The 27,126-nt window shown below is 40.7% G+C and overlaps 1 protein-coding gene across 1 annotated transcript; it reads left to right on the top strand.

The window, feature by feature from the left end:
• Positions 1–17,522: 17,522 nt before the first annotated feature.
• On the top strand, positions 17,523–26,632 carry BLID (BH3-like motif containing, cell death inducer). Its single transcript, XM_042907094.1, is given in 5 exon segments — positions 17,523–17,556; positions 19,240–19,349; positions 26,098–26,131; positions 26,134–26,249; positions 26,251–26,632. Coding segments are annotated over 5 exon segments (444 nt in total). The 3' UTR covers positions 26,401–26,632.
• The last annotated feature ends 494 nt before the right edge of the window (positions 26,633–27,126 follow it).

Raw genomic sequence — 27,126 nt, 5'->3', positions numbered from 1 at the left:
TCAAAAATAAACATTAAAACAAATATATATATATCTTAGTTCCTTTCACCAACACAGAACCCAAGATGCAGCCCTATGACGGTTGCATCTTGGAAATAGGGACTCTACGACATTGAGCCATAGTCCTAAAGATTTTTGCATTGCAGTGATCATTCACTCAGCAGAAACATCTTTGAATAGCACGTGTAAAAAGAATTCAACCAGGGACATGAGTGCAGATATCAAACCTGATTCTGCCGTACTCACATCATTTAAACTTTCCAACTTTCAGTGTCCAAACATCTAAGTCCATGGAGAACAACGAGATAATTTCTGAGATACCTCTATGATAGAATAGACTGCAGTTCTGGGACTGTCATTCAGGAATCTTAGATGGCAGTGACTAGAATCTTCTTCGCCTCCATATCCTTCTGTTTTATAACGTGGCAGGAGATATTCCCAGTTCTGTCTCTGTGCTGTCAAAGGGACATGAGCACCCTGGTAATGGCTGGAAAGTATGGTCACCACAACAAGCTGCCAACGCTGAAGGCCACATTAAAGCGATGGTGAAAGTAGCCTAAGAAAACAGTCACTATTAATCCTCTTGGTCCTTCCATGTTTGTAGATCACTGGGGTAAGACAGAGAAGTAAATTAATTTCTGCCTAGTTAATGTCTACAAGTGGGGTATGTTAGACCACTGACTATCATTTTCCAGTAGAAGTGATCTCAGTGGTGAACAGAAGGGGGGATGGCGGGATATGTGAAATTCACGACCTCCTTCCCTGGTTCCTGTTTGTGCTCTTTCTAAACAAAAATTATGTGCTTCGTGCTCCACCGCCAACTGCGGTATGGAGCACACGAGAGCTTCTGTGGCCCTTCTCAACCCTTTTACATCAGTCACAGAACTCCCACTGTTCTGTGCTAATGCAAAATGCAATAACGTTTAGCATCAGGACATCTCTGAGTCAAGAGGTTAACGGAAAACACATCTCCCATTGTGTTCCTGCGGCTCTGATACTGTTAATGGCGAAAACACCATGGAGACAAATAGATCTCTCTTTATTCAGGAAGCTTTGAGTGAAGAGAAAATATATATGACACCTTTACAACATGAGAACCCTCTCTATATGGTGCATTAAGGAAGGGTGGGGGGGGGGGGACGTCCACACAACATCATGTTTGATGTGGCTTGAGACTCCTCTAGATGGAAAATTCTGTCTCCTCCATTTTCTTTCTGTTGCTTTAGTAAATAGTTACTGTTCTGGGAGGGGGAAGTGAGATTTAACCTTTCAAGAAACAAATTCAGGGTAAGAGGCTTTATGGGGTACTTTCTACCATGTGACCAAAGAGACATGGCTGCCTCTTTCTTTCCTATCCTACTTTTGTGCATCTTGCCTTTATCTGCCGTACGCTTTAGATAGACTGTGGACCAATATGTGTATGGAAGGGATCCAAAGCAGTAACCAGCACATTGTAATTATGCTGAGATTTCACTTGAAAATTACCTGAAAGTGGATTGTTTTGGATGGCCATATAAAGGTCATATGTAAACATATTTTTATGGTCTTGTTTTCCATTCACTTGAGAATGTCTCTCATGAAATCTTAGTCAAGGTCACTTCTTGTTCCTGTAGAACATTTTATCCCCAGTTTTATTGAGATATAATTAACATACACCACTGTGTACGTTGAAGGTGCTTAGCATAATGGTTTGGCTTACACATACATTTTTTTAATTTTTTTTTTTTTTTTTTTTTTTGAGAAAGAGAGAAAGCATGAGTGGGTGGAGGGGCAGAGAGAGAGAGAATCCCAAGCAGGCTCCATGCTGTCAGCACAGGGCCCAACGTGGGGCTCAGTCTTGTGAATGGTGAGATCATGACCTGATCTTCTAAACTGTGAGATCATGACCTGATCCGAAATCAAGAGTCAGACGCTTAACCAACTGAGCCACCCAGGAGCCATATAACATATGTTATAAAAATGATTACATTGATAAGTTTAATTGGCATTTATTGTCTCATACAGGTATAATAAAAAGAAAAGCAAAAACCAAAAAAAAAAAAAAAGAAAGAAAATTTCCTTGCGATGAGAATCCTATAGAACTTTAGAAAGAAATTTGTTCTGTAATTTATGAATTGTCATCGGATGCTAAAATTAGGATGTTCCATTTCTTGAGTATTTAAAGACTTCATTGCCTGGTAAAAATATTCTGGTTCAGGAATCCATTTAAGGGGTTATCCGCACAGTTTAGGTGCCCCAAATAATTATCAAATTTTCTGTGTTATGTGTAGTCTTTGAAACGTTTGGAGGGTATACGTTATTGATTACCACCCGATCCTGTCAGATGACTACACTGGCTTTGGTAGGGGGTGGAAAGAGCGGCATGAGCTTTCAGCTTTTACACTGAACTGGAAATTTTTAGACCTGGTTCCCAACCAGGCTGATACATTGCAATATTAGTACTCTAATTGTTGATTCAGTCACGTCAAGGGCAGCCAAACTTCATGTATAAAAGTTCACCAAGTCCAGGAAAGAGGGAAAGGAATTCCAGAATGACTCATTGTTTAATGAATAAGGCCCCAAGTGTTCTGTGGTTGCCATTTTTAAACTTGAATAAAATGTATAGAATTCAAATCATAGCTTGAATTCCGAATTGGGGCAGATTGGGGCTACAGTGTTACAGTGATATGCTGCTTCTAGTCAACTGCTAATAAGCAACTTCAAAACATACATGGGCACTCGTGATCTGTGCTCTGAATCCTCTGAAGGTTTAAAGGTCTTTTAATCTATTTGTAGCTTTTTATTATTGAGTAATGAAGTGCTGCTAAAATACTGGAACCAATATGCAAAACACATATTAAATCAAGCATCATTCAAGGAGAACAGATCCCCAAAGACTGAACAGAAAGGTACAAAATGAATTTATGGGAAGTAAACTTTTGTGGGTGGGGGGAGAGAAAACTTTATTACCTTTCATGACCAAGAAGCAGAGTTTTCTTTTTTTTTTTTTTTTAATTTTTTTTCAACGTTTTTTATTTATTTTTGGGACAGAGAGAGACAGAGTATGAACGGGGGAGGGTCAGAGAGAGAGGGAGACACAGAATCGGAAACAGGCTCCAGGCTCCGAGCCATCAGCCCAGAGCCTGACGCGGGGCTCGAACTCACGGACTGCGAGATCATGACCTGGCTGAAGTCGGACGCTTAACCGACTGCGCCACCCAGGCGCCCCAAGAAGCAGAGTTTTCTGGTTAATCAACGGGGTTTTTAACCAAATTGTCATATATAAGGGACACGAATGACCAGTTTAAGAAAGTAAAGGTTATGTTCTGCTTAAAGCTAAAACGGTTTTAAATCCAATGTCGTGTTTCTTTTAAGATTTATGAGTTATTTCGTCTCAGCTCACATTCTACCTATGATTTATCTTTAATCTCAATTACTCTCATAGCTCATGCATTGAAATTACCTTGTGCTTCAAGACCAGCACTGTAAAGCTAAATTTATGTTGTAACGTTAGGTGACAGAAATGCCAATTATAGACTGGTTTGGCAGAATACTGGTTAAACTAGAGTTTACCATTTACATTCTGTGGCTTACGTTGGAAACTCAAGTTAATATCGACTGTGATCTCATCTAATGGAAAAGTGCCAAAAAAATCTGTTGCAAATTAAACCCTACTCTTTTTTTTTTTTTTTTACCATTGTATTTAATTTATTTTTTAAATTTATATCCAAGTTAGTTAGCACATAGCGCAACAATGATTTCAGGAGTAGATTCCTTAATGCCCCTGACCCATTTAGCCCATCCCCCCTCCCACAACCCCTCGAGCAACCCTCTGTTTGTTCTCCATATTTAAGAGTCTCTTCTGTTTTGACCCCCTCCCTGTTTTTATATTATTTTTGCTTCCCTTCTCTTATGGTCATCTGTTTTTTATCTTAAAGTCCTCATATGAGTGAATTCATATGATATTTGTCTTTCTCTGACTAATTTCGTTTAGCGTAATGCCCTCTAGTTCCATCCACGTAGTTGCAAATGGCAAGATTTCATTCTTTTGGATTCCCGGGTAATACCCCATTATATATATACCACGTGTTCTTGATCCATTCATCCACCTATGAACATTTGGGCTGTTTCCATACTTTGGCTATTGTTGATAGTGCTGCTATAAACATCGGGGTGCATGTGTCCCTTCAAAACAGCACACCTGTATCCCTTGGATAAATACCTAGTAGTGCAATTGCGGGGTCGTAGGGTAGTTCTATTTTTAATTTTTTGAGGAACCTCCATACTGTTTCCCAAAGTGACTGCACCAGTTTGCATTCCCACCAGCAGCGCAAAAGGGATCCTCTTTCTCCGCATCTTCGCCAACATCTGTGGTTGCCTGAGTTGTTCATGTTAGCCATTCTGACAGGTGTGAGGTGGTATCTCGTTGTGGTTTTGATTTGTATTTCCCGGATGATGAGTGATATTGAGCATTTTTTTCATGTGTCAGTCGGCCATTTGGATGTCTTCTTTGGAGGAGTGTCTATTCATATCTTTTGCCCATTTCTTCACTGGATTATTTGTTTTTTGGGTGTTGAGTTTGGTAAGTTCTTTATAGATTTTGGATGCCAACCCTTTATCTGACATGTTTTGCAGATATCTTCTCCCATTCTGTCAATTGCCTTTTAGTTTTGCTGATTGTTTCCTTCGCTGGGCAGAAGGTTTTTATTTTGATGAGGCTCCAGTAGTTCATTTTTGCTTTGGTTTTCCCTTGCTTCTGGAGATGTGTTGAGTAAGAAGTTTCTGCGGCCAAGGTCAAAGAGGTTTTTGCCTGATTTTTCCTCGAGGATTTTGATGGCTTCCTGTCTTACATTTAGATCTTTCATCTATTTTGAGTTTCTTTTTGTGTGTTGTGTAAGAAAGTGGTTCAGGTTCATTTTTTTGCATGTCGCTGTCCAGTTTTCCCAGCACCCCTTGCTGAAGAGACTGTCTTTATTCCATTGGATATCCTTTACTGCTTTGTCAAAGATTAGTTGGCCATACGTTTCTGGGTCCACTTCTGGGTTCTGTATTCTGTTCCATTGATCTGAGTGTCTATTCTTGTGCCAGTACCATACTGTCTTGATGATTATAGCTTTGTAATACAGCTTGAAGTCTGGGATTGTGATGTCTCCAGCCTTGGTTTTCTTTTTCAGGATTGCTTTGGCTATTCAAAGTCTTTTCTGGTTCCATACAAATTTTAGGATTGTTTGTTCTAGCTCTGTGAAGAATGCTGGTGTTATTTTAATAGGTGTTGCATGAATATATAGATTGCTTTGGGTGGTATTGACATTTTAACAGTATTTGTTCTTCCTATCCAGAGCATGGAATATTTTTCCATTTTTTTGTGTCTCCTTCAGTTTCTTTCATAAGCTTTCTATAGTTTTCAGTGTATAGATTTTTCACCTCTTTGGTTAGATGCATTCCTAGATATTTTATGGGTTTTGGTGCACTTGTAAATGGGATAGATTCCTTGATTTCTCTTTCTGTTGCTTCATTGTTGGTGTATAGGAATGCAACCAATTTCTGTGCGTTGATTTTATACCCTGCAACTTTGCCGAATTCATGAATCAGTTCTAGCAGTTTTTTGGTGGAATCTTTTGGGTTTTCCTTATAGAGTATCATGTCATCTGTGAAGAGTGAAAGTTTGACCTCCTCCTGGAAATTAAACCCTACTCTTAACCAATCTCCCAAAATCTTTAGTTCTGAATACAGCATGTACATTATCCTGTGAAATTGTGTGGTTCTAAATTTAGCCACCTCTGATGGCTGTTTTCTGCCTCGTCAGATCTTCTCTCAACCTTTTTTTCATCCTGTTCTCTATACTCAGAGATCGATCTTCAGGGGCTGCCTCAACAGTCCCTTTGGCCCTCTGGCTTCAGGATGTGTTTGGCCAATGGGGAGGCACCAAACAGGAGACAGAAGGGAAAGTGGAGAGAGAGGTACTTAATCCCCCTGCCTTTCTGCAGGCCTTGGGGTTGACCTGGCTTCGTTCCTTACCAAGAATGGGGGCCGCTCTGACTGACATCTCTAGTTTTCAGTCTCTCGCTCACCTGCTCTCCCTCTTCTGATAACCACTCCCCCTCCACGTCCCCTCGGGCTGAAGCTTGGTACTGACTTTCTCCTGCTGTTAGTACTTGGACACTTACACATCTTCAGTGTCTTTCTTAACTCCGCCCAATCTTCGCCAATAATCCTTTCACTAAACCTCCCCCAGTTTCCCCATCTGAGTGCGCTACTTTCTTGTGTGGACTCTGATTTTCTAGCTAAAGTTAACATAAGCTAGGTAACAGAAATTAGTCACTCCTGTGTGGGAGATGAGGGATGGGAGAGTAGATATTTATCTTTTCCATAATACTGTAAGCTCTGGAAGGGCAGGGACCATATCTAAGACCTCCTTCATAATTCTTTACAACACCTGCAAAGGGCTTAGCTCACAGTGCATGCTCAGAGCATGTGGAGAATCTTACTGAGTTCCACGGAAATCCTCAAATTTGTTATAGGCTTAAATGGAACGTAAGTCCTTGGCTTAGGATGTAGACTTCAAGAAGTCAAGGACCACACTATCTTTTTAAACGGCATTTATAATATAATATAATCTCCCATGACACAAATATCAAACCCACTCTGGAAATTCTAACTCCATAAAAATAGAAGATGTACATCATGGGTTATGTTGGTTTGTGTTTAGTAGATGAGAAATAACTCTAGTTAAAGCATTTGGATCTAATTTTCCTTTTACAGCACCAACTCACCCTTTACTATTTGTTACTTTTCCTATTTGTGCTATTTTTTATGTGTTTATTTATATGGCTTCCACCATGGTGTCGATACTAAAGAGCAGCATTAGCAATATTCTGAATATGATCTGGGTGGAGGGAACATTTGGATGTGTCTGAAATAGGATTTAAGAACTTCAGGATAAAGGGAATATTTACCAGAATAGGTATCTTCACTATTTCTCTGGGGTTCATTTTACCGATTTGCCCTTTGACTTTTACCATAATTCCAAATCTCTCCATACTTTAAATTTCAAAATGACTCCCAGTTTCATGAAATGTAGCCACTGGGAATGGAAAACACTTTGATCTTTAATGTAGTAAGTTTTTACTGGTATGGGAGTCTATTGTTTTTATTTTCTACTTTGAGCAAATCCATGCTTTAATATCTACTTGCTCTGAAACTTGTGAAAATAGATTAGGAAAAAGTTAAGAAGAACTTGCCTTTGGACTTTCTTTGCTGAAAGGAAACTCCCCAGCCAGTTCAAAGAGCAGATCCCTTACTGTTCATATTTTGCAAACAAGAGCATTTCTTCAACAAATGGAGGCAGTTGGAACATTGTCAACTCAGATAAGTTAAGCTTTGTGTCTCCCTGGTAAGTGAAACTGTTTAATGATAATTTTACTAGTCCACTTGGGAAGTGACCGAAGCACTCTTAGATAAGTTAAGATTTTTAAAAAGCCTGGAAAATACTTTTGCCAACTGTTTCTTCTTGGCCTCTTGGCAAAGATCAACAGTTACGTTCCCTATCTAGGGACTATCTCTTATGGGCCAGACCGGATGATCTAATAGGTCTTTATAATCTCTAAATACTGTGACTTTTATCCCCAAGTGAACTACACAGTTTATTTACATAGAAACACATTCACAGGCTTAAGGAAATGCAGTATGACTAATGCTAAGGAAAGTGAGCCAGAATGACTCAAGTGGCTTTTTTTTTTCTAAATAGGATAAGTAAATTAAAATCATAGACATTCTCTCTAGTTCCCTTCCAGCATCTCAATATGTAGATTTTAGATGTCAGAATTCCCCAGTAGTGAATTATTTTTCTGCCACCAGCAAATTATAAACACGTTGTCCTGTTAAATCAGTAAACCTTTGCCGTACTTCTCAAGAAAGCTCTTCAATGGAGATTTGGTTTAATTGTTGTTTTAATTTTACATTCTATCTCAGGCACATGGGAAATTAAAAATGTTGGGAAGGATAGAAAAATAAAAATTGCTAGAAAAATACAAGCATGATAAATAAAGCATAATCATTGTGCATTTCAACTTTATTAAGAATGTGTTTTTGTGCCTTGAGCTACATTTATCAAGACAAATGAAGCATTGGGAGGAATCTCAATTTTTTAATAAAAAAGTCGTTTCCTCGGGATTGTGTTGGCAAAGACCATGCTTTTAAGGAGTCTCCTCCCCACCCCGACCCCACCTCTGTGTTGTACAAACTTTTTATGCTTTCTCCATCAGGTGATACTTTGAATTGTCTATCTGGTACTAAAAATCAAACAGTTTTATTGTTGTTGTTGATTTTTTTTTTAAATCAAATCTCCATAGATGACACTGGACATTCTTAATAAATATAGGGACAGTCGAGAGGTCTTACTTCCAGAGGACTTCGAGCTTCTCAGCTGATTACTTGCCCAACTTACTCTGGCATACACAGGTGACAAGAATGTGGTCATGAGATACCGAATAAGAAGGCAGATGACAAGACCCTGGTATTACCCGTGAATTGTGTTCCTAAGCCAACTGGGTAAGCTTCAGGCCATTCTTTACTTTCCGGGGAAGTGTCTGGATGCTGATCCTTTCTGATAAAAACGGGTCGTAGTGAGGAATTCTGTCCGGGGGCTGGAGGATCAGTCCCTTCCGTTGTGCTTTCTGCTTCCCCAGTCCTGATTTATCATTTGGAAGTCAGTTCTAGTTCAGCACTGAGGAGAAAGGCCATATAAACACACTGCATTACTCTCCGACAGCCTGTAACTGACTACACAATTGATTATGTTGCTTATCCTTAAACGAAAGCATTTCTTAAGAGGTGATCATTTTTCTACGGGTTCTCTTATATAGTATATGCTACAAGTTCCAGTAAGTCACTCCCAGCCCCCCACTGCGTCAAGCGAAGATATGTCTTAGGTCACTCCCACAGTAAATTCAACATGAAATGTGGTGTATATTCCTCATCCCGCAGTCTTATGGTTTAAGGGAGAGTATCACTCTCCTGAACATAGCTCATTTTACTAACTTATCTCCGTTTGGTGTCTCATCACATTCTACCATGATTTATCTTTCCTCTCCATTACTTTCATAGCGCATGCTTTGAAATTACCCTAAAACTTAGATCCCCGCTGAGGGCCGTGTTCATGGTCGAAGATGCGTTTGTTTGGACCGTTGGTGTCCTCCGAAGTCTAGCTCAAAGGTCACCTTCTCTCTTTCTGTTTCCCACTCACCTCCCTCAGGCAACCCTTCCTTTTGTGCTCAACTAACACTTTGTTCAAACAGTTAGCATACCATTATATGAGTGTTACACACGTCTGTTTTACTGAGAGCTTTAGTGAATTCTTTGATGGGACAGACACCATTTCAGTCACCCTTTTGTTCCCAAGCAGACACATAATAGTTGCTTAATAAGTGTTGGCTCACTTGAACCAGATTTTCTTTTAGTAAACAATGTTGATAGGCCCGTGATTTAGGGAGTGGTAAACTCAGCTAACATTGGCACCCCACGTTTCCGTTCTGTTTTGCATTCTGGAGCATCTAGGGATTTTTTTTTTCTTTCATTCTGCTATTGTTTCAGTGCACAAGATTGACTCTGAAATACGTTTAATAGCCAAGTGAAAGTAGGATGCGGTTGATTGAGGCTTGGCTTTTGAAAAGTTTTCTCAGAATATCGGGAGTTCTCAGAAATGTAAGTGTTCAGTAAACTGTGGCTACGTAGAATCAAGCCCAATGCGAAACATTAATGCTTATCAGAACGCGATTGACCAAATTTTATTACTTAATTTTTATTTCTGAGGAATCACATGCGATTTCCCTGCAATGGGATGAAACTTCCAGGGGAGGAAATCTTCCTTGATGAAATCTACTCTTTTCTGCATTGTTTATTGAGTGCAAATAAAACCATCATGGTCATGAAGATGATGAATGGCTTTGCTTTGATGTTACTAACCTTCCACAGTTGTTGTAGCTTCCTACTGAGCCACATTTCTACTATAGTTTTTGAAGTTTTTTAAACCGAGGAATATATTTTATGATGGTGGTGGTAGTGATAGTGATGATGGTTATTTGTTTTGTTAGCATTCATTGTCCAAATGGAATAGACAGTAAATACTGAGTTACCTTTTTCACTTACCAAAATTAAAAAGTCTTCCCAATTAAGTGACATACTATTACGATACCAACTGCGTCTAGCGATGTCTATTCAATTTAAGAATTCAGTGAATACATTTTAATACATCTCTCTGTCTGAAAGGATTTCAGTACAGCCCTGCCCAGAGAGTTGTGACGATAGTTAACCACTCATTGGTTTTCCCAACCAATTTCATTTCACTTTATCAAATAATTGTTAATCTACTGATCTTCTGTTCTCTTTTCTTTTATGTCTGTTTCAAGTTTTAATTTATCAATAGTTAATCCGTAATTAACGCCAATAATATGGGCCATTCACAATGTATTGTATGTGCTCAATCTTCTCTGTTATACATAAATTATATATATGTATATATATGTGTGTATATATATATATATATATATATATGTGTGTATATATATATATATATATATATATATATATATCTCACATTCACTCATTCAGTTATTAAATAGTGCTTTACTGAGCATTTATGCTAGGCACTGTGGTAAATGCAAGATAGATATGATATTTCCTGCCCTCAAAGATCTTGAAATGTAGTGAAGGGAATAATGTAATTACAAAATAATTACTTCACAAATACAAATGCATTACGTACAATTCCAAAATGCTGCAGTGAGTCAGAGGAAGAGGATATTTCCAACTGTAGAATCCATAGGAGGCTGCATGAAAGATACGTATTTTGTGCTGGGCTTGAAGAAGGGGTCAGATTTTGAGGAACAGAAATTAGGGACAAAATATTCCTGATGGAAAAACGTGAAGAAGAGGCTTAATTCGCAAGAAGTGGGACCTATTTGGGAATGGAAAGAGTCCATTTGGGCTTAGACATAGTAGAAAGAAGAAAAGACTTTACAAGCAATCTGAAATCAGTTCACAGAAGGAGTTGAGTGCCATGTAAAGGTGTTTGGAATTTTGCCAGGTAGCTATAGGGAGCAGGTAGGTTGATTAACTGTCCACTTTAAGATGATTAATTAGCGTATAAAGTGGACAGGACAGGAAGTGGGGAGACTAGTTAAGAGCTTATTACCATAGACTCAGGTGATCCCTATATCAGTCTGAACTAGAGTGTTGGCAACGTGTACAGAGAGGAGGGAATATTTGGCATATCCCGTCCGTGCAATGGGGATTCAACAGTAGATGAATAAGAATAAGGATGACAAATACTTGCCGAAGGTTGATTAAGTAAATTAATTTATTTTGGATTTAAACAGTATGGCGTTGTGCATTTTTACAGCAGTATTTGGCAGGCCGGGATAGACGCAGAGGAAACAAATGGCGACACTCAAGATCAGAGTTTGGAAATTGAAAAGGTATAGAAGATCAGAAGATTAAGATCCTGGGGTTCCAGTGAAAGCATCACTGAAATGTCTTCACAAATGTTACTGACTAAATAGAGATAGTTTAAGTACAGCTAGAAGACAGTGATTAACTGAGGGGATCAGAAGGAATTTTGAGGTTTCTTCTATCACAAATAGAAATTAAATACATCCAACACAAGTGAGGAGTGGATGTGCAATAAGTAAGAGATTTCCTGAGGGTGGGGCCGTTCCAGATGATGATGAAGTTCAAGTTATCGCCTTGTGTACTGTTGACTGTAGTCATGGAAATGAAAGGGGATAAATATCGTTAGACTTAATGAGGCCAGGGTACTAGAAAGGCCCTCAGACAGCAAGGAGGAAAAGGTAGTAAGCTGAAATAGAACTGAATTATAGAATTAAAACACCCCCAGACAGAATGGAAGTTCAGAGAGAAATCTCACGAACTGTCTCCATCTCTAAGAAAATTGTGACGCTCAGACTGGGCAAGTCTTAGTGAAGAAGCCCCATTCTTTATGCTGGGCTCTGATGATTGAAGAATCCTTAGTTACTTTCTAATTTTTCAAGAATTCAATTTGTCATTTCCAATGCAACTGTTATACTCATTCTCTTATTCACTTAAGGCAGAGGTACCTCAGTTCACAATCACTCGATATGTTTTAGGGTACAGTCGATGCTCATTTATGAATTCCATATTTTCAAGTTTGCCAACTCACTAAAATGTAGTTATTTGTAAACCCAAATTAATACTAGGAGTGCTTCTGTGGTCATTTGCAGACATACACAGAGCATCGAAAATTTATGTCGCCCCATTCACATGTTCCAAGCTGAGGTCAAACAAGGTGACCTCCTTCTGCCTTCTTGTTTCGGCTCTCATACTGTGTCCTTTTCGAGATCTATTTAGTGCCACATTTTCCCCATTTGTGCACTTTTTGTTGATGATTTCAATGTTTAAAATGGCCCCCAAGCCGCTGTATAGGTCTGAAGCACAGAAAAGCTGACATGTGCCTTTTGGGGAAAATACACGTGTTAGAGAAGCTCCATTCAGTCATGAGTTATAGCTGTTGGCTGGGAGTTCAATGTTAATGAATCAACAATATATATTAAATAAGGTGTCTTTAAACAGAAACACACATAAATCAAGGTTATGTATTGATCGGCTGATGAAACCATGACCAGAAGCTTGCAGGAAACGCTCCTCGTACTTCCACTGGGAGCAGTTCTTCAGTATTCGCTAATTCAGTGTTTGTGGCACCTCTACAGACATAACTACCGCAAATAGCGAGAATCAACTGTACCTTGTTTGTGTTAAAGGTAGCCGTTTTAATTGTTTGGATCCCCACTCAAATTCTTTATCGCTAATGACCATTTCTCTTCAAAGTGTATAAGCTTTTCATCGACGCTATTCTCTGGTTAATCGGTTGAAGGAAACCAAAATGTGATTTGCTTAAATGTTTTATTTCGAAGGAATTTTAGACTTACGAGACAACTTACAAAATAGTACAGCGTGTAATCTAAATTTCCCTAACGTTAACATTTTTTATAACCATGGTGTAATTGTCAAAACTTGGAAATCAACGTTGTTTTAATAGTACCAACTAATCCATAGACTTTATTCGAATTTCTCAACTTTTCCCTTTAATGCCCTTTTCCTGGTCCAGGGTCCACACTGCATTTAGTGTCACATTTCCTCAGTGTCTTTCATGTTGTGAGAGGGGTTCAGTCTTTTCTTTGTCTTCTATGACCCGGATATTTTTTTTTTTTTAACGTTTATTTATTTTTGAGACAGAGAGAGACAGAGCATGAACGGGGGAGGGTCAGAGAGAGGGAGACACAGAATCCGAAACAGGCTCCGGGCTCTGAGCTGTCAGCACAGAGCCCGACGCGGGGCTCGAACTCACGGACCGTGAGATCATGACCTGAGCCGAAGTCGGCCGCTTAACCGACTGAGCCACCCAGGCGCCCCGACCCGGATATTTTTAATGGTTACTACTGGTCAGGTATTTTGTAGACTGTCCCTCAGTTTGGATGTTTTCTGATGATTAGATTGTGGTTACTTCTTTTTGGCAAGAAGTCCGCAGGAGAGATGATGACGTCATATCGGAGCCAATGATGCCTTACTAGTCTTTCTAGTGATGTTAATTTTGATCACTTGGTTAAGGGAGTGTCTGCCATGTTTCTCCACTATAAAGTTACTATTTTTCTCTTTGTTACTGTATTTCTCTTTGTAATAAGACTTTTTTTCTTAATGTTAAAATTTTCTAGAGTACGTTTCACTCAACCAGCAAGCACTCATCAGTTATCACTCATGAGTTCAGTGCCGAGCACGGTGATGAGTGGGTGGCTTAATTTTTAAACGGTATCCTTTTGTTCACTGGGGACTGACGTCTAGTTGGGGAGTAAGGTATGGCGCTCATTAAACACACACAATACAAGGAAAGAAACGGAGAACTACATTGTGGCAAATAGTATGGCACAGAATAGAAAGCTGTAGGGGTAGGGGAGGTATCTTGCGGAAAGTGGGAACTCATGCCGGACCTTGAAGGGAGGATTTTCGTAGGTAGAAACTTACATTGTTAATTCAGTGAAATATATTGAGTACCTTAGTTCCCTGGGAACTGTGCTAGAATCTGGAACTATATAGAACTTCGAGGAGTTCCCAGTCTAGTGAGAAGGACAAGACAGAGAGAGGTCTGAGCAGAAAGCGTGTATGATCAGTGTTGTATAGAGGTGGGTGAGCACAGTTCAGTTTGTTACCGGGGCTAGGGGGGAGCAGTACTGCACCTCAGGGGTTAAAAATCGACAAACTTCAGGTTGTCTAGACTCTCCACACTCTAAGAATGTAAAAAAAAAAAAAAAAAAAAAAGTTCCTGCCTTGATGTCACTGTCTACTACTTGAACACCTTTAGTCATAGAAGTTAACTTCTGAATACATCTTATTCCACCAGTGGGTCCAGTTCGTCCCTCTGTTGCTGCAGAGAATAATTCTATTCCCTTTTTAAAAAATGTTTATTCCTTTTTTGAGAGAGAGAGAGAGAGAGAGAGACCGAGCACCAGCAGGGGAGGGGCGGAAACAGAGGGAGACACAGAATCTGAAGCAGGCTCCAGGCTCTGAGCTGTCAGCACAGAGCCCGACGTGGGGCTCGAACTCACAGACCGAGAGATCGTGACCTGAGCCGAAGTCAGACGCTTAACCGACTGAGCCACCCAGGCGCCCCCTATCCCCTGTTTTTTTAAGGATAGTCCTAAAAGAAAAGACAGTATATCTTTTCTTAATGTCCTCTTTTCAAGAGAAACATGGATAAGTCTACACACTCTATGCGATTTCTAGATCCTTCACAACTCAGTGTGTTGGCTGGGTTCGTATTTAAACCAAACCTTAAAAATAATCCATTCTCTTGTACCCTGTTCCTCACGTTCTCACCCTTATGCTGGTCTCCTCCCCTGCAAATATTTTAAAAGACTTGTTATGTGAGGTCTCCCCCACCCAGTTCAGTTGGAGTTTTGAATCTAGCATTCAAAACTTATTTATTTCTGTCATATTCGGTGCTCTTCATTTTGACCTCTTGCCGGAGTTCTCTTTGAACTTTGGTCTTGTTGGCTGGCATAGCTTTTATTTCCCCTCACCTTTGATATCGGAAGATTTGATAAGAATATAATCTTTTTTTTCCTTCAAGGATTTAACAAAATAAACAAGACAGGGTCAAGAACAGAGCTCATGGGCAAACCATGTATGTCTGGTCATTTCACCGTACAGAAAGCTCCCACCTTCACTGTCAGGAAGCTTCCAGGTCTCCCTCTGCAGGGAACACGTGATAAAGGTCATGCTTGTGGGCAGCGTGGAGCCTGACCCAACTAGAGCCCAAGGTAACGTGTTGGCCGGCAGTTTCAAAGCAGGTTACACTTCAAGGAAGATGGGTTACATTATGTCACGTCCTAAAAGCCAGGAAGAGTCATTATTGCTAATGACAGTGATTCTCTCGTGCTATGCTGCTTGTGAGGTTTTCTTAGATGCATGGTCTTACAGATACGAGATGGCATAAGTTGCCAATGAAGACTTTGGGTTAGAGAATGACACAATGAAAAGCAGAACTTAAATGGAGCTCCAGGTGGACTGGAGGGGGAAGAAACTGGAGAGAGGGAGGCCGGTAGGGAAACGGCTGGAAGTTACCCAGGAGGTGAGGAGGCGAAGCACTTGGTCAAAGACGATAGTGCGAAGTGGGGAGGAAGGAACAAATAAAAGACCCGGGTTCACAGAAGGGCGACAGACTTTGTAACTTTCGTAAAAAGCGATTTGGGGGGGGGGGGGTGGTGGGAGGTGGGGCGGGGGCCAATCGAAGATAACTTTCACATTTTAAATCTGGGAGAATGATGGCTGGAACCAATAAGGAGAATCCTGTTCAGGGGGAAAGTTGGTTTTCCTGTTTTTGTGTGACTCAGTGGTGATGAGAGGCAAGAGTATCTCAGACGGGAGCCTGAGACTATAGAGTCATCATCCACTGGCATGGAGAGCAGGGTTTCTGTGGAATGCTTCCTTTGTGGTATGGCAGAATCATAGGACCACAGTAGCTGTCAACTCCCCTTGGTTTTCTGGCTCATCGGTGGATGGTTGCGAAAGCACCAAATACCGTTTCTGATTAAAACAAGGATCCCTTAATTCTGCAGATCCTCTTGATATGTTGCAAATGGTAAATGTGGTTATGAACATCTTGGAAATGGAAGTGTGCGAAGATAGATTATGTCCACGTCATAGAATGAGTCCTGGGAGTAAAATCTTGGAAATCCTATTCTTTAACCATCAGCAAATATTCTAACAAAGCAATCCACATACTTCCAAATCGAACATTCTACTTTCTTCTTTCAATGAATGTTCAATTTGTCATCTCTCTACACCCACTGAAGTGCGAGTGCCAAGAGAGAATGAAATCATATTAACTTGAAGCCCCATTAATCAGCCTTTAGAGAAGACCCTGTTATTAAATTCTTGCTCATCATCGTCACCAGACATTCATTAAGCACCTGACTGTGCTTATGCACGGGGCCAAAGTCACATAGGCTTGCCCTCCCTGGAGACCCTACATGCAAGAGCAAGAGAGAAAAAAAAGGTAAGATGGCCCCATAAAAGGGCTAAATGAGCCCCTCGTCAATTATGTCAGCAATTCCTCAGCTACCTGATTTTATCAAGGAACAAGGTCTGCCGCGGAAGTAAATTTTTATAAGAATAAAAGCTGACCTACCTGGGCATCACAACACTCTTGCCTGCTTAGCCTTTTAAAGCAGTTTTCTGCCCCTAACCCACTTGGTGGCTAAGGGTCGCCCCTTAGCAGAATGGGCCATTGTTGAATTCCACACTCTCATCAAGTCTTTCTTCGCTTTTTGCTTTTTAGTCATCTTAGTATTGACGGTTGGCAGTTGCCCCTCCTGCTCTCTTGTGTTTGCCTTTCAACTGCTTCCCCATGCCACCTGCAGCTCGTTTCTCTGAAACATAGTCGGGCCTGGCGAAACAGTTAACCAAAATGGCGGTAGGTACACTATAAGTGAAATGAGTCACCACACGGTTACGAGGGGGGGGCTCTAAAATCAAGGCGTACGTAGTGTATCGTGGAGACATTCAGCTTGCCACACTGAGCGTCCAAAAGTGGGTGATTGGCTCACTGCTGTCTCCCAGGGTGGGCACCAGGAGGTCGAGGTTGACAACATACTGACTGACTCAGAACAGGTGGGCGGGGTGCGTTGCTCTAGGTACCGTATAGATTAGGTCACGAGTTAGTATGTGCTTTAGGGATGGAAAGCAAAGTCTCGTGTCTGCAAAGTGGAGAAAGGATAAACTTTTCTGTAATCAAGCAGCGGCAAGAGAAATGTAGCTTACCGTGGGATTATAAAAATAAAAATAAATATTACGCTGCCATATTGGGTGTCTTCTTCCAAGTATCCACATATGCACACACCATTTTGTCAATTTCACTGGTGGCCATTTTATTAAACCAGAGTAAAGTGGTATTCGTTCACTAATGGGAATGCCGTTGTTTTCAAAGCTTCTGAAGAGTATTGTCCCCGGTAACCATGGAACAGCGCTCTGAGAGCCAAGCACTGAAGAGTACGCTAGACACACAGCCCTAGGGCAGAGACAGAAAAAGGGAAACAGTCACTTTGAAGATCACAACTATATTTTATTATTGAAAGGTTACGAAACAGCACGATTAGCTCAGAGCTTCAGGTTTTGTGTTAAGCTTTTGAGGATTATTTGTGAGTCTTCCTAAGTACCTAGGTGGGGGGCACCTGGGGGGCTCAGTTGGTTAAGCGTCTGACTCCAGCTCAAGTCATGATCTCACAGTCTGTGAGTCTGAGCCCTGCATCAGGCTTCGTGCCCGCAGCCTGGAGCCTGCTTCGGATTCTGTCTCCGTTGCTTTCTGCCCCTCCCCCACTCGTGCTCGCTTGCTCTCTCTTTCTCAAAAATAAGTAAACATTAAGAAAAAAATTTAAGTACCAAGGTGGGCTTTGCATATGTCAGGTGATATGTAGCATTCTTTTCTTTCTTTACTATTTTTAGCTTTTTCTAAAAATGAACATGTGGCCATACTCTTCTCTCTCATACTGTTTTAGAGGAAAAGTATTTTAAGTTTCAAATTTATGATAATTTCTAGATTGGCTATTTAAAAAAATTTTTTTTAATGGTTATTTATTTTTTAGAGAGAGAGAGAGACAGAATGCGAGTGGGTTAGGGGCAGAGAGAGAGGGAGACACAGGATCAGAAGCAGGCTCCAGGCTCCGAGCTGTCAGCACAGAGCCCGACGCAGGGCTTGAACCCTCGATCCGTGAGATCATGACCTGAGCCGAAGTCGGACATTCAACCGAATGAGCCACCGAGGAGCCCCAAGATTGGCTATTTTTTTAAGTTTATTTATTTTTGAGAGATAGAGAGAACACACAAGGCAGGGAGGAGCAAAGAGAGGAGGAGAGAGAGAATCTCAAGCAGGTTCTGCACCGTCAGTGCAGAGCCTGAAGCGGGGCTCAAACCCACACACTGTGAGATCATGATGTGAGCCAAAACCGAGAGTCAGACCCTCAACTGAGCCACCCGGGCACCCCTAGATTGGCCCTTTTAAACTGATGCAGAAATAGTTTGATTACAACCGTCATTTAGATTGCCTTTAGTAATATCAATATTAAGATAATCTGGGGGTGCCTGGGTGGCTCAGTCAGTTAAGCATCCAACTCTTGATTTTGGGTCAGGTCATGATATGACAGTTCCTGAGATTGAGCCCCACGTCTCTCTAACCCTCCCCCGTTCATGCTCTGTCTCTCTCTGTCTCAAAAATAAATAAACGTTAAAAAAATTTTTTTTAAAATAAAAAAAGAGAATCTGTTATGCGTGCAACTTAGAATAGTGTTCGTATCTCCATTAGTGACCTTTCCACTTGTCTTTAGTAGATCTGTGCAGAGAACCTGAAAACATAGCATTCCCATTTTATACATGGTTGAACTGGAACCCAGAGAGGACTAAAGACTCAGGCTCACCCTGGGATATGGATAACATGAGACCAGTGCTGTCTGGAAGGAACCGGAGAAGAAGTTCAAAGAAGCAGGAAGGGTTTTCTGACAGCAGACTAGGGTTCAAGTACAGAGGAGTAATTCACAAAAGACGAACAAGTGGGAGCAAACAGAGTCTCAGGTTCTAAAGGTCAGGTGATAAGCGAGGAGAAGTTAAACAAAAATAAACATCAGTCTGAGGAATGGAAGGTGTCCTCTCTGTCCAGTTTTATGTTGTTTGCTGGCACAGGTGGTTCTGGGGCCTCAGAACTTAGTCATGGCCAGATAGAAGTCCGAGGAGAAATCCTGACCCTCAATGAGGCAACAGAGAAACGCACATTGCCTCCTAGTTGGTTCTTTGTAAGTGGCATCCTGAAACTGAACTTCTCTTTCTGAGTCCATTGCACAATTCCGTCCATAAACTTATGAGATGGGTGGCAATATTTGAAAAGCCTTTCTCTCATCTTAGCAAAATGGTTTCAGGCAAGAGGGGGGAATTCAGTTTTAAAGAGGATCCCACTAACACCGTGAGAAGACAAGACTTTCCAGAGATCCTTTTAGAACAGCTCCCCTATTCTTGATATAACATCGATGCAGATGGTCCAGTATCCAGATCTAACTTTGCATTAGAACAGGAGGCCATCAGACTTTATCTAGAAAGGGCCGGAGAGTAAATATTTTGGGCTTTGTCGGCCATAGGGTCTGTGTTGCAACTACTCAATTCCGCCATGGTGGAATCCCGCCATTTTTCATTGTAGTGGAAAACAGCCATATCAAGAGTAACCAACGGGAGCAAAAAGGTTCTAGTGCGACAGGAAGCAGGATGGATTTGGCTCAAAGCCTCTAGTTTGCTCACCCCTAGACTAAAAGAACGAAATTTGTGGGGCACCTGGGTGGCTCAGTCGGCTTAGCGTCCAACTTTGGCTCAAGTCATGATCTTGAGGTTCATGAGTTCGAGCCCCGTGTGGGGCTCTGTGCTGACAGCTCGGAGCCTGGAGCCTGCTTCGCATTCTGCGTCTCCCTGTCTCTCTGCCCTTCGCCCGCTCGCACTCTGGCTTGCTCTCAAAAATAAATAAACATTTAAAGAAAATTTTTTTAAAGAATGAAATTTGCTTACCAACAAAAATGTATTAAAAAGCGACCCACATCTTCCTGTATGTCACGAAGAGTGTACAACAGAACGTGGAGAAATAAAGCTCATCAGAGGTGTTCAATCTCAGAATTTCTCAACGAGTGTAACTGCTCTCATCTATAATTTGCCATTTCTATCAAACGGTCCTATGAATCAGCCAGCCTTTGACAGTATGATTATATTATCCATTTTATTTTGGGGACAAGGGATGCCTGTATGCTCCTTACCAAAAGAGTCTGGTTACTTCTTAAAGACAATCTCCTAGCAATTTGCCTCTTCTAAGCAACTGGGTTAAGGAGCCTCCTTCTGCCTTGATTTTCTTTAATCATATGCCCTCAATGTATCTATTATTCTAGTTTCTCCTTGAAACCTTCACACTGGGACCACATTTACCCATGACTTGTTTATCTTTTGTGTGTTTGGTTTTTGTTTAGACAATAGTTTGCTCTCCATTGACTGCAGTACTCAAAGCAGTGGCATAGAAAATCTAGAAACAATGCATAATCCCCAGTCACTTCTATTGTGGAATGCTTTATGTGATTTTTTTTTTTTTTTTTTAAGGAACACATTTACTTTGGTAATTGTGTCCTGCCCAATCTAATACTAAAATCAACTCTAGGGGCACCTGGGTGGCTCAGTCGGTTAAGCATCCGACTTAAGCTCAGGTCATGATCTCATGGTTCGTGAGTTCAAGCCCTGCATGGGGTGATCTTGAACCCTGCTCCATCCAGGTGAGCCCTGCTTCTCTCTCCCTCTCTCTTTCCCCCTTTCTCTCTGCCCCTCGTGGGATTCTCTCTCTCTTCTCTCTCTCTGCCCCTCGCTCGCTTGCACCCTCTCTCTCCCATAAATCAATAGATAGATAGAGAGGTAGAGAGAGAGAGAAAATCAACTCTAATTTCTCGAGTACTTCATTGACCAAAGTGACGTAAAAGTACGTCTCTGACTGGGAAAATCGTTTGACATGGAAAACACGTATGCAGATGATAAGAGATTTGAGTATGTGAACAAGCAAATAACAGTCGGGATGTCAATCAACAAATATGTTTGGAAGCCCCACTGTTTCATGCATATGTAGCATGTACTGGAATATTGCTGGGGACTCTCGTAGGTATTATTTTAATCTTTACAACAACTGTATTGTGGGGATATTGTTACGTTCATTACGCAGGTTTGGCTTTGAGAGGTGAAATGACTTCCGCGGGTCTCAGCAGGATAAAGGACTGGGATTTCTACCTAGTCTTCTGGTAGTCGGCCTGTAGCACTCTCAAAACAGCTGCCTGTGGGCATATACTGAATAATTCCATGCAACTCAGATGCATCGTTACCCTCCTTATTTCTGGACACCGAGAGGACCGTAGATAAAATACAAGACAGGGTTGCTGCCTGGAGGGAAGTGTAAACTATTTTCCGAGATAAGGCATAGATGTCTTCTATGTGCCTTGTTCCTATGCTTCTCTCTGCATGCCCTGTCTTCCCCCCTGTCCAGCTGCTATCTTTCTACTCCGTATGTGTAGCAAATTTATTGAGATATAATTTACACGCAGCAAATTGTATCCATTTAAAATATACAGTCAATGAGTTTTGACAGACTCACATCCACAACACAGCCATGACAATCAAAATCCAGAACATCTTCATCACTTCCAAAAGTTTCTGTGTGTCCCTTTGCGGTCTTTCTCTCACCCTGGCCCTAGGCAAACTCTGATCTGCTTTTTGTCTCCATAGATTAGTTGGCAGTTTCTACAATTTTACAGAAATGGAATCAATATAGTATATACTCTTTTGTTTCTGGTTTCTTCCATTCAGTATAAAGATTTTGAGACACACCCATACTGTTACATGTGTAAGTCATTTGTTCCTTCTTATCAGTGAATTAATTAATTTCCACACAGAGCCCGATGCAGGGCTCGAACTCACGAACCACAGAGCCCGATGCAGGGCTCGAACTCACGAACCTCAGAGCCCGATGCAGGGCTTGAACTCATGAACCGTGAGATCGTGACCTGAGCCAAAGTCAGATGCTTAACCAACTGAGCCACCCAGGTGCCCCCCCCTTCTGGACTCTTGAAGGGAGAGTCTGTCCTATGTCTAGCTTCTGGAGTCTCCTAGGTGTTCCTCAGCCAACCTTTCTGCCTATGTCTTCACATGGCCTTCTCCTTCTAGGTCTCAGTGCAGTCTCCTTTTCCGTCTCTTATAAGGACTCTGTCGTTGGACTTAGGGGACAGCCTGTTGCAGGATGACCTCATCTCAAGATCTTTACCTTAATTACATCTTTAAAGGCCCCTTTTCCAAACTAGGTCACATTCTGAGGTTCCAGATAGTCATATCTTTTGGAAGTCACAATTGAACTCACTCTACACATATTTTAGAAAATTTCCTCCTAAATATTGTGTTTTATGATGCTGTTATAAATGGTTTAAAATTCTTCATTTCTAATGATTTGCTGCTAGTACCTAAAAATATAATTGACTTGGATATGTTAATCTTGTATTTGCTAGATAATAATTTGCCAAATGCAATTATTCTGGCCATTGTTATAGAGATTATTTTAGGATTTTCTACTTAAACAAGCACACCAATTACAAAAAGTTACATCAGTTACAAAAAAAAAAAAAAAAAGCCATGTTGCTTTTTCTAGTTATGCCTTTTCTTTTTCTTGCTTTATTACAATTACTAAGATGTCCAGTGAAATGGTGACTAGAAGTAATTAGAGCAGGCCTTTTCCCAATATTATGGGGAAATGATTTTATAATTAAGCATTAGGGATTTTGTTTATAATAAGTTTTTGTAAGATGTGTGTTATCAGATTGAAAAAATTCCTTTTTTATTCCTAATATGAGAGGTTTTTTAATAAAAAAAAGAGTAAGAATTTTTTTCAAATGATTTTTCTGCACCTATGGAAATAATGGTGCTTTTTCCCATATATCCTACTAATATTGATTATTAGATATAAATCAATCTTATGTTTCTGGAATAAATCCTAATGGGAGACAATGCTCTTTAATATGTTGCAAGATTTGATTTATTACAATTTTGTTAAGGATTTTTGCGTTTATGTTTATCAGGTATATTGGTCTGTGATTGCCTTATAATTTATTTGCCCAATTTTGATTTAAAAAAATCAGTGAGGGAAGTACTCCCTGTTCTTCTATTTTCTGGAAGAGTTTTGTCAGATTAGCATTATTTCTGACTTGGATATTTGATAGGAATCACCAGTCATACCATTTGGACCCGGAATTTTCTCTGTGGGAAAGTTTAGACAATGAATTTAATTGCTCTTGGAGATACGAGGCCATTGAGATTTTCTGTTTCATCGGTGTCCATTTTAGTAAGTTGTATTTTTTAAGGCATTTGTCCATTTTATCGAAGTTCTGACCTCGTTATTTTTAATAGGTCTACCCTAGATGTCTTCTCCTCTTGAAACTTTCCCTGACCCTTCCAACAGAAGAGATTTCACATTCTTCGTGCCATTACTTTACCTAGTAGCCCTTGTACTCCCCACTTTCCTATGCGGCTGTGTGCCCATATGTCTCTTCTTATGCTAAGTGAAGGGCCTTAAAGTTTCACGATTGCATCCTCTTTATCTCTGAGTCTCTGCCACCTTGTGTGGTGCTTGGCACATAATAGATACCATCTACCACCAATGTTTCGTCAACCTGTTCCACTTCTCATGGTCTGATTTGTAGCTACGCATGCATGTTTCTGAGTTCCTCAGTAGATTAGGAGCATCTTTTGCAAAAATGGCAAGTACCAGTCCATGTTCATATTCCTTCCATGTGTTAGAATAATTTAACCTCTAAAATAACACTAATCTTACAAAACCCTTCCAGAAAACAGAAGAACACGGAACACTGCCTCACTCACTTAAAAAAAAAAATGTTTATTTATTTTTGAAGGAGAGAGAGACAGAGCATGAACAGAGGAGGGTCAGAGAGAGAGGGAGACACAGAATCGGAAGCAGGCTCCAGGCTCTGAGCTGTCAACACAGAGCCCGACGAAGGCCTTGAACTCATGAACCGCAAGATCATGACCTGAGCCAAAGTTGGACGCTTAACTGACTGGGCCACCCCAGGGTTTCTTCCGTCACTCATTTTTAATCAAAATTGGACTATTCAATCAATCAAACTGTATAGAAAGTCAGTGTTCTATAGATGCACAAAATAGGTTAAATGGAAATCAGGAAAGCATGCATCAAAAAAGGGAGAGAACTAAGGAAACTAACATTGTTGAGTGCTTACTATAAGCCGGACATTGTGATAAACAATTTCTATTCCTTATCTCATTTAACCTCAAAATAAATAGGCATAGAAAATACAATCATCCCCAATTTTACACGTCAGGAATCTGAGTTTCCAAAAAGTTAAGTACTTTGCCCAAGTCCACAGAGTTACTAAGTGGAAGATCTGGGCTTCAGATCCAAGCCTGAATGATTCCATTATCCATCTTAGTGGTTTCAACTATACTTTTGCCCATTTGATTTTCTACAAGGCACTTGATGGATTTTTTCCCAGCTTACCTTTAAATTTTGCCAGAGTAGAATATTATGTGCCCCCTACTTCCAACTGAGTGTTGGAATGACTGTAAGTTTAGAAAAACACCCAAGTATTCCCTGAATACTTGTTCATATATATATATTTTAAATTTGTTTCGTGTTTATTTATTTTGAGGGAGAGAGAGACAGCGTGCAAGCCGAGGAGGGGCAGAGAGAGAGAAGGAAACACAGAATCAGAAGCAGGCTCCAGGCTCTGAGCTGTCAGCACAGAGCCCGACGTGGGGCTCGAACTCACAAACCGTGAGATCATGACCTGAGCCGAAGTCAGACGCTCAGGAGCCACCCAGGCGCCCCTCTTGTTCAATATATCTTGATAGTAGATATAGGAAACACCAGATCCAATCGCATAGCCTCTGTGCTGTTGCTAACTAAGATGCTTCTACCTTAAGTCTCTTGTCTCTCAACACAATAGTACTCTACAAATCACCTAACCAGGGTTCTCATGATAATCAGGCTTTTCCCAATGAGAAATAATGACTAATGCACCATTTTCCTAATACATTTTAGCCAAAGAACTAGGAAGGGGAGGCAAGTTTTTCAACGATTCCAGCCTATCAGTCGAAGCAAGATGTTCTGAGGTCTTCCCGGTGTGGAAAACAACAACAGCATAATGGCATTTGTTTATTTATTATTTGTGTACAATACCATGGTCAGGAACTTGCCGTTTCACCAGGGAAATATTGCAATACATCTTTGAGGAGATGACTTACTTCACACTGATCATTCCCTGTAGTCTGCCATGGGGAGGTTGATACTTTCATGCATTATAAGCACCAGACAAGATAGCTGGATAAATTTTCTCTCTTGAAATTCTAGTCTCGGTTGGAATGACTCCCTCAGGCACCCACAGCTCTAGGTTCTTGCTGACTAAGAAATGAAGCAAATACTCCCAGGGGTGTTCACATTTGGGAAAAAAAAATCCAAAAAAAAAGTATCCCTGCTGTTTAGATGTCAGAGATCAACATGGGGAGATTTCTTACCTGTAGGTAGAAGATAGAGCTTCTTTGTAGTCTGAGCATCAAACTTGAGAGGACATCATCAAGACTTCGTATTAATTAGTAATGTTTATTCACACAAACCTAGATCAAATGATATTCCAGGTGGAGGCAGGTGAGAAGAGGTTAGAATGAATACGTGAACCCTTGGAAGCTATTATCGGCTGAGGATTTTTGATGAGTTGCCACTTGAAATCAAGGAAAATACCAAGGATAGTAGGAGTTGAGAAGAAGAGAAGGGCAGGATGTAATCTTTCTTCTTCCACTTAACACTGTGCATAAGGAGAGCCCAGTCTATATGAGCTGCCCTATAGAAACTTGCTGAATGAATGAATGAATGAATGAGTGTTTGATTCTGAACTTTCTCACACTGTAACTTAAAATTATGGTGGATGTGCTGTGCTCCATTTGGGTGTTGCGGGAAGCCAGGAGGGACCTTTCTATTCGATCTTGGAAACTGAGAGTGACTTTGTACTGCCTGGTTAGAACAAGCTTCTGGCCATTATTCCATTTATCCAGAGGCAGAAGGGACCCTCTTGCCTGTCACTAGAACACAGTTGCCAGTTTCAACAAAGAGCCTATATTGTATTGCCTAAGGAAACAGTGTTTCCTCTTACAAGGTACAATCTTGGCTCCTCTGCCACGAGGGGGGGTGTTCTTGAAAATGTGCTCCAGAGACCTTCCTATTTAACCAGGATGCAAATTGCATTGCTACCTAATTCCCCCTGCTGAGGCCCTATGAAAGGAAGAAGTTGGGACAGATACAGCAAGATATTAGGGCAGATTTTCCCCCATTCTTCCTGCTCTACTACACAGAAGTGAACTCGATTTCAACAAGATGACCCAATTCTTAGCATGCTTTTCTACCCACTTTTACCCACAACGCTTCCAAATCACTGTCTGATTCACATTGTGCAGAGAAACCAAATGGAAAAGAAAAGATAAACTGGCCACTAAAAAGTAAAATGGCATTTAATTAAAACTAAGCTTCCAAGTTAATGAGGGGGGGGGGGGAGTGGGAAATGGTATTTTGTTAAAAAAAAAAAACACACACACACACAAAACAAAACAAAAGCTCTGTGATTAAACCTCAGGACAGCATAGCACATCACTACCCTTTTGTGGTTTCGAGCGCCTTTTATTTGTGCACTGGAGGCAGATATTTGTCATGTTGTTAATAATTGCTCTACTAAATTGTACCCAACAGTGTACATCACTGTAACCTTGTTTATTCACAGACCTTTCATTTTCTTCCTGTACTTTCCTTAAGCTTGTTTCTGACGGGTGATGCCTTCACAGGCGTTTTCAATTTTAAAGAACACAATCCGTTCATTTCACTAGGCATCTTTATTTGCTTAAAGTGGGGGAGGAATCAGATCGCAATTATGTTGTAAATAAGTCCATCCGCTTCCTCCCCTTTGCAGGAAAAGCTGGGGGTGACAGCAAAGAGAGCCCAAA

Source organism: Panthera leo, chromosome D1 (assembly GCF_018350215.1).
Source record: "Panthera leo isolate Ple1 chromosome D1, P.leo_Ple1_pat1.1, whole genome shotgun sequence".
NCBI classification, from domain to species: Eukaryota; Metazoa; Chordata; class Mammalia; order Carnivora; family Felidae; genus Panthera; species Panthera leo.
This window is presented reverse-complemented; position numbering and strand designations above follow the sequence as displayed.